The sequence below is a fragment of the Bombus pascuorum genome, chromosome 6, assembly GCF_905332965.1.
Source record: "Bombus pascuorum chromosome 6, iyBomPasc1.1, whole genome shotgun sequence".
Classification (NCBI taxonomy): domain Eukaryota; kingdom Metazoa; phylum Arthropoda; class Insecta; order Hymenoptera; family Apidae; genus Bombus; species Bombus pascuorum.
The window spans coordinates 5,232,058-5,241,095 of NC_083493.1; the positions used below are offsets into that span (position 1 = coordinate 5,232,058).

General features: G+C 36.7%; 1 protein-coding gene, 1 long non-coding RNA gene and 1 pseudogene across 2 annotated transcripts; 1 reads left to right on the forward strand and 2 right to left on the reverse strand.

The window, feature by feature from the left end:
• Positions 1-29: 29 nt before the first annotated feature.
• On the forward strand, positions 30-3,625 carry LOC132908209 (uncharacterized). The gene is made up of 3 exons (XM_060961999.1): positions 30-250; positions 1,230-1,730; positions 1,876-3,625. The coding sequence occupies exons 1-3, from the start codon at positions 184-186 to the stop codon at positions 1,968-1,970; spliced, it is 663 nt and encodes a 220-aa protein (XP_060817982.1). The 5' UTR covers positions 30-183; the 3' UTR covers positions 1,971-3,625.
• Positions 3,115-5,143, reverse strand: LOC132907930 (galactokinase-like; annotated as a pseudogene).
• A 1,276-nt stretch (positions 5,144-6,419) lies between these two features.
• LOC132908231 (uncharacterized) lies at positions 6,420-8,979 on the reverse strand. Its single transcript, XR_009658333.1, has 2 exons — positions 6,940-8,979; positions 6,420-6,691 (listed from the first exon to the last, which is right to left on the reverse strand). It is a non-coding gene; the product is annotated as an uncharacterized LOC132908231 (long non-coding RNA).
• Between the last annotated feature and the right edge of the window lie 59 nt (positions 8,980-9,038).

Genomic DNA, 9,038 nt, shown 5'->3' on the forward strand with positions numbered 1-9,038 from the left:
GTTGCAATTGGTGGAAGTGGAAGCTGATGCTAGCGACAGCGATCAGTTCAATTTCAGCTTTGGCAGAAGCTTACGTTCTACGCTTCTGTACTTGGTTTGTAGCGGGGTATCCATTCAACGACATCGGGCTTTTGGTAAAAATCATACGCGACTGTTGAAATTGTTCGCATTTTCGCCGTAAAAATGAGATTAGTGTATATAACCTGCGTTTTATTAGCTACGGCAATTAGCTGCATCGCGGCTGACAATGGTAAGTACATATATATTAATATTTCACCATATACATATTTGCTTCGTTAACTTTGTTTTTTAATTTACTAATCAATTCGGTACTGCACCGTTTTCTTGTAATATTTTGTTCAAGCTACGTGTACCGTTGATGGCGCGTGCCTTCGTTTATTTTATATGTGCACGAAACATAATCGACTTTAACGGAAAATTCTCTGTCGAACATCGGTCATCTACGTGGCGTTCAATAAACGTTTCACCTTTAACTATTGTTACGTTGATACATATTGAATCTATGTTTTTAACACTTCTCGAAATGACGCGTAAAATATTCGATTTACGCGAGAAATAGCAATATATAACGTACTGTCTCAGGCATTTGTTACAGGCATTTTACATTTGCACGCAGTAGCACGTTCACTTGTTTCGTATTACACAAGACAGACCCTTGCTATATTTCTCGATGTCTCTAGAAACATAGGCGTACCTAAAATCCTTCATCTTTTTATCGTCTAAATCGTGCAATCGTGTAATCGTGTAATCGTTTAATCGTTTAATCCTTCAATCGTTTATTCGCACTCTTTAATTAATCGTTGTACTATGTTGCTGTAGAATTTTACCATTATCGATTTTATATTTACGATTGTATATACGCTTAGCCATACGGCAGGATATTTTGCGATCTAACGAATATAATCGCTAAAGTTTATTAGATACAATAAATAATCATCTTGCACAATTTTATTCATTTCTACGAGACCTTCAGCTCTTTTACGTGATCTCGTTTTACTTCGATTAATTTTATTTTACGTTATTACCCGTTTTTTTAAATTTACAAATTCATTTCCTTTTTAAACTGTAATAATTATATCTCGTTTATATTGTTTTCATTTATAATTACATTTAATTCATTTCTTATTTAATAAACTTTCCTTTTTGTTATAAGCAGCTTCAAAGCAAAGATTTTATAATAATATATGTAATATTAATTCTTTACACAGCTGCTACAACTCAAGGAGATACTAAATCTATCAGTCAGCAGACAGTGGATCTAGTCAATAGTACTGCACCTATTAAAAATTCCTCGAGTCCTGCTGCACCAGTTAAGGATTCTGTTAAGGATTCTAGTACCAATGTAACTAAAAATGCAGATGCCAATGACAATATCACCAGTACCGTCGCTACTATTCCTGTTACTACTACTAACACCAATACTGATAAAAAGACAAAAACCGATACTACTCCTGACAATGATCATGATACAAAATCCACCAATTCAATAACAACTACAACAATAACTTCAACACCTACAACTTCGTCAATAACAACCAAACAAACACCTACGCCTGAAAAATCTACGTCTACGACTATAGTTACACCTACTACTACGAACAATACAACACCTATCGTTTCATCAACACCTGTAACTACTCCAGTTCCATCATCGACAAAAATTGCTCCACCTTATAGAGAACGACAGTTTGATGGACTCAGCTTTTTAGGTAAGTAAAAAAACGATACATTCTACTTGTGTGCATTTTGTTGCTTCCTCAAATAGTCATTTCGCTTGGAGATTTTAGAAATACATGCGTACGTTGAAGTTTGCGATGTTATCACATGATTAAGTAAAACGTTTCCCTTTTCTAGGTGGCATCATTTTAGCTACATGTTTAATGGCAATCGGTGTACTCTCTTGGAAATTCTATCGAACATTCAATGAACAAAACTACCGCACGCTATGATACAGATATTGTCATCGCGAAAATTCCATTTTCCAATAAGTAAATGCAGTCGTTCGAACTGGAAACTATGAATTTTACCATAATAATATTACGTATTTTTATAACGCACTTAAGTGTCGCGTGGTTTAAGTGCTCTTAGTAATGTGATGTGCAAACGCGAATTTCGTTTCTTTGTACCCAATTACAAAGACGAGTTACACGCATTATAGTATTGTCTCTTCGTATGTTCGCACGCGCATTGTAATAGCGTTTATATTTATGAAAAGGAAAGAACGAATACTATGTGCATAGAAGAAGAGGAAAAAGTAAGAGAATCTTGAAGGCGTGAGAGAAGGAGAGAAATAGGAAAGCAAATATAGTATTACTATGCGCATGCGTAATTTGCGTACGCAAGTTGACGACCAATCAAATACACATTCCATCAAAAAGATCAATTTTGCACTATAACATGTCCACGTAATATTTTCTGCTCAAATGAAAATTATTTCGTAAAACTCTTTCTTCTATTTTTCTTTTATTGAACTCGTTTATCAGTTGTTGCCATACGTAAAAACAATGGTTAAAATAACATAAAAACGATGAAATGTACACAGATATAAAGGTTCCTATGTGTATATTCATAGTAAGAACAAAATATGTAAAAGGATTAAGTATGAGACGTTTAAAAGAGTTTGATTAAAGTTTAGGAGATTTGCACATAAATAATGATATGGTATAAACGAACTTCGGTATGACATATTTTCTATGATTATATTCTTCACTATTACTTTTCTCACTAAGATGATATTTAATTATTAATTTCGGGCGTGAAGAATATTTTATATTCTAAGGGTATAAGGGTCGTTCGTACGTATAAATTATAGATGCCGTCATTAAATGATATTCTTGTTGAGGAATTTTCGTACGAGTCAAAAAAGAAATGAAAGTTTTTAGTTTCGATTTTTGTACCTGTTGGGAGACATAGTTATATGATTACAACAAATGTTGAACTTGGTTTTCGGCTCATAAGGAAATATAATATGCTAATTAACATTTTACTTAATATAATCGTATAATACGTATTTTCATTTATATTTAGATTTTTTTCTTTCTTTCTGATACGAGCAAAATGTATAGAGATTTAGTTTTCGTTTATTTCGTTCCGTTTTTCTTTCTTTTTTTTCTTTTTTTAAGTAAGTATTTTATTTTTAAAAAAAGGTAATTAAATTACCAATGTGACGATAGATGTACCGTAATCGATAACACTGGCCCCTAAAACTCCTTCTATAGTTTCAAATATGTTTTTGATACGTTTAATATCATCGGGTAAAAAATTTAAGTATTTACACATAGAACGATGATTTTCTTGTAATAGCTTTCCTATAATGTACGTTATGAACGTTAAATCGAAGTTTACAGAGAAACGTAACGAGAGTTGAGTTATTTTTAAGGAAACATGTGCGGTACATAAATAAACTAATTTTGAAACATATTAATTGAAGTCGAATATGCGACCTGCTATTATAAGAAAAGATACCTAAATATATATATTTAAAAAAAACTACAGCCTAAATAGTGTATTGTATTTACATTCCGTGTAATATTTTAACAAGCTATGTAAAATACTTGCTTATATGAATTATACGATATTAATACTACGCAATGGCAAAACAAAATATCCAGTTAATTAATCAAGCTACACGATATACCAAAACATTTGATAAAAAATCCTACCCAATTCTTCCCACTGTTCACTTCTAATCGCATTCGTCATTTCCACTATTCTTTTATCCTCATCTATCACATCATTGGCCGTTTCCATTGTTTCTTGCGGAAATAAAAATTCCATCATGGACACGCCGATCGGATGTGTACGCCATCGAGACATTGTATTCATCATTGTCATAATTTCTTCGCAGCGTATTCGATTACGTTCGTCGCCACGCCGTTTCGATAATTTAATTTTTTTAACATTGTTTTATTCGATAAGAATCAATTGAACATCAATGGCATTCCAATTGCATCGATCGATATCAAGGGATCGTGCATCGAATGCGAAAATCTCATCCTCGTTCCCGATAACAGAAGTTAAAACATCCGACATACGAACTTTGCAAGAGTCTGACGCTCATTTCTCCACCAAGTGGCATATCAACGTCTTCTCTATAACATAGCCCGTATGAGTATTTGTAATCGCTTCAAAAAATGTATACAACGCCACGACCAAGGCGGAGCTGCTTCCAAGACCGTGTTTGGCTGGTAAGCTGGATACGATTACGATTTGAAAGCCAGGAACGTGTGCTGTTAACAATATTGATTCCATTCAACCAACACGTGTTTCGTACGCATTTTTTGCGTCTCGTTGTTGCTATTTATTTACTTGGCTGTCAACCTCGGAAACGTTAAAAAAAGAATTTGATTACATAGATTTTTCTTGCTTTCAATACCAGCAGAAATTACCTAGATTATTAGCGAAAATATAGCTAATATAATTAATTACGTATGGATAATGGAAATTCGATTAACGAAGAACGCGTTAAACAATCTGCTGCGTTCAAAAGAATTTAATTGTCGGGGAAATTGAAAAACGAACTGGCTAATACCTCGGCTATCTTTGAAACTTCGTATCGTTCCTTTTAAGCAACGTATCCACGAAGTTTCTTCCGCTAATGTGCGAAGATTTTCATCATCCAAGCGAAACTTGAACATTTCCCCGTCGGTATTCTCCAAGAACGTTTTAACCTGGCACCATTTGCTGCCGTGATTGCGTTTACCAACCACTAACGTGACAAGTTGAATAGCCTGTTTTATTTCAAGGGAAGATAAACCAAGCAAATGTGTGCGTATGTATGTGTGTGTCGTTACATGCGTTATTGCTGCTTCCGTGCGGCACGATCGTAGGAAAGTACATATTCAGTGATCGTGCAAGCGAAAAGTCGGGACTCGCGATGAATCACCATCGCAGAAATGATTGAATTTGCACCTACCATGGATAACGATTTACTTTCCACGAGATTGGCGCTCTTGCCAGCTATGGTTAAACATCCGGGCGCAAATACCGCGCAGGTAGGGATTAATCCATAAGAATTAATAAATTCCTGTTCGGCCAGAGATCTTAATTCATCCAAACTTGGAATTTTTTTGGACAAATGCAGATGAAACGATATGATTGAATTTACAACGGTTTTTTGCATGAAGACACGTAAATTCTTAAACGTGAAAGTAATACATATATTTAATTAACACGCGTATTATCATCACGGTTTATATTTAACCGCAATTAATCATAATTATATTAACTTTTGTTTCTAGTTCTTAAATCTTATTCTTTTAAAATTTTTAGAAGTTTCGTAGCAGAAAACTATATCTTACGCAGTGATGACATTAATACTTTATTAACTTGTATTATATATTATGCTTAATATTATGTTCTATAGCTTAAATTCATAGTTATACGACTATATGTAAACACAATTACGTGTATGGAATATGTGTGTAGGGAAATTTCGAAAGATGAGACATAAAAATAACCTTTTCTGTACTATCTATTTTATATTTAAAATTATATCATCGACTTCACAAACTTGAAATTTCTTTTGAAAACTAAAACGCGTTATATATTTTGTCCCATCGAAGGATCGAATTGATCGGACCGTTTACGAGTTAACAAATTTACGCTCAAATATATCGTGCAATATCATATGTATATCGTCCACGAACGATTCGATGGGAACTCTTACTTTATTGTTCGATAAATTGGCTGGCATGGAAGCGATACACGCCGTATGGATACTACAGGATTTATCGTTCATTCCGAGAAAAATCATCTAGCTAGAATTTCCCCAAGCGTTACGAATCAGTATATCTTTGATTGATATTTCTGACGTTCCGGAGAAACGAACGAAACGCTTGAGTCCCGGACTCGGGACTTTGGCTTTTCTTTCGTCGTTTTGTTTTGCGCGTCATAGAAATTCGACGAAACGTGCAACGTAGAGAACGAAATCGTGCGAAGCGTGCGTTTTCTCCTTGAACTGTGCCTGCAAAAATCGATCTAACACCACATATCGTGGTGATTGCAATTTTTCTCGTTTCTCTGTCATTGGTTTCGCTCCTTCTCTCCGATTATGCAAATGATGTCGAAACGTGACATTCGCGATGCTTTCGTAGAAGGGAGATACTCGAGACTGCGGAACAGCGCCATAAACTGAGAGAAGTGTACTACATGTTTCTAGCACGTGATGAAAATATCAGTGTTTGAAAACAGCGTAGTCCTTAGACAGATCATTGTCTTTTGTTTTTCTCTTGTGTGTCAAAAATATTTCCTTCCTAAACGGGATTACACGTTTTCGAAGACTTTTCCTTTTTGACCAATTAACTACATTCGACATGTAAACACGCCAATCAAAAACTTTATTTCGATCCCATTGGCGTGTATACTCATCATGTGAAATAAAAAATTACCATTTACTATAAAAACTCAAAATTTTGATAAAAAATAACATAAATGACATTTAGTGGTATTTTTTCTTTATACTTTCAGTAAATATCATGTATTTTATAAAAAAAAAGTTTGATTATATGATTATTCCCATAAGTGCGTATATCGACTATTCCCCGAATTGTTTTGTGTACTTTGCTGTGTATATCAGCTATTCCTCGAATTATTTTGTGTTTTATATCAGCTTATATAACTTTATACCAGCTACACCATCAAAAGCAAATCCACTTCGAAGATGTGCCATCTGCTCAAAAAATGGAATTCGTAAGGAGTCACATTATTGGTGCTCGATTTGACGAAGTGTCACTTTATATGGTATCTTGCTTTGAAAAATACCACACTGAAATCAACTGAATTTCTTAAATTTTTCTTGTTTATGAATTTTATTATTATTTTGGCAATTTTTAAGTTCATAATGACGATACCTTTTACAACAATGAATTGTTCATTTTTTATCGAACAAAACTATAAACCTTCATCATTTTGACTTACTTTTTTCGTAAAATTTATAATAAGAACATTTGTTCTGCATTCGACGTGTATATTCGTCATTGCTTGATTTTACCTGCGCGCTCCGTAATGGATTTTTGAAATTAAATTCCGCATTTATCAGATTAATAACTATTTATAATAATTACTTTTTCCCTTTAATAATAATTTCACGAATACAAGAAACGCGACACGATGCGATGTTTCCCAGAGGATGTAAAATGTTTCACGATGTTGCGTAGCAGCGCCAATAAAATTCTGTTTTCAATGTACTAATCGCTGGTGTGTGTGGCTGTTTGGCTGGAAACATAAAACAGTTCACAGTATCTTCTTACCAACTACGCTTGTACGTTACCGCAGATGGTACAATGAAAATTGTGAAATAGCCATACGCGGCGTACGGTTGTCTGTGCTGATACGATAATGAGTTGTACGTCACGAATATTCGCATAATTATCACAGTATGAAGCTTGAACCTCAGAGATACGGAAGTTATATACCTAAACTGTATCGAAATCGAATCGAGAGAAAGCATTGCCGGCTTATGCACACGACCGTCACAACCTAAACGTAAACGTATACACGATGAAAAAAAGAAAAATTAATATTCGACGCATGTTTTTGTACGTTCTTCGTACGATTCGCTACACGTATAGGACTTTCGTTATAGGCAAACGATGTCTTATGTAAAACGGTTGTTGGATATTTCAAGATCTAACGCCATCCCTTTTCACGTACTAGGAAACGAAACGGTATTTTGTATGCATTAGATATGTGTTTTTTTATCGTCGTTAATCCGTGTTTCACGCGAGTAAACATAGCGCCTAAAGACGAATGATATGTCTTTTGACATCGCGCGTGATAGTTGAGACAAGAACGATACGGGAAAGATTCGATTTTTGGGGAAGAAGCGCAGAAGCGAAATTCCAGAGATCTCTGTGAGAGCGCGTGGATCGTTCAACAGAAAAGAGGCGCAGACGTGAGTGTAACTTTCTCTCGACAGGGGCGGAGTCTCTGTCCTTTGTCAATAAAAGCACGCTCTCTCTCTCTCTCTCTGCCTCGTATCCCTCTATTTTGCCTCTCCTCTGCTCGCCTTCGGTGTGGGGCTCGCAACTTCCTCTCTACCACACTTCGTCCTCATCTACATCCATCTCCCGTGTTCTCTTCCCGATCTTTCCCTCCTTTCCTCTCCGTATAAACAGTCACCCACTCTCGTCCACCATTACTTTTCGCTCTCGCTCCTTTCCTCAACCGCTAAATCGCGTTCTTCCGCTCTCTCCTTTTCTTCGTCGCTTCTCTCTCCGTTTCCTCCTTACATTCGTGACGTTCAGTATTCCCTTACTTCCAACCTTCCGTTCCATTTTTCCCACGGTTTCGTCCTAGCGGACCAACGTTTTTTGCTATGATTCTGCAAATATACCCACGACACGTTGTCTAGGAACGAGGAGCTGACTAGGCGAGCCACAGGGAAACGGATACGGATACGGATACGGGCGACGGACGTCGCGACTTCGCGTCGCGTCGCGTTGTGTCGTAGCGCGGATCGACGGTCGTGAGCAGAAACGAAACGAGAGAGCGAACGTACGAGCGACAGAGTTTCAGTGAGATTCGAATATGCGCCCAAGGTGAATCCTGATGAACGTATCATCGATCGGTGGCTGCTGAACCAGCCGATGTGCTCGGTCCACGCGTATACGCGCAAAGGGCCGCGCTGCTAGCTGCGAGCCACGCTACTCTGTTGCTCCCGACCCTCGAATATCTGCGATTGCTCAGAAATGTCACGCTGCGATCTTCCATGGGATAATCGTTCTTGATACTTACCGCAAATCGAGAATCGAGAATAGAGAGTGCTCGCGACAACCAGGATACCCAGAGACGAACAGATAAACGAATAAGAGAGACGAGTACGAGAGGAAGAGAGAAAGAGAAGGATAGGGATAGGGTGAGAGAAAGAGAGGTGACTTTTATCGATTGTCGTCGCGGGACGAGATATGGGAGACGTAGTGCTGGATTCGGGAGTGCGAGATCTTGCGTTACGATAGAATCAATTTGTGCGGTCCACGCGTACTGCCCATCAACCGACGTTGCGTTTTTCATCGAGA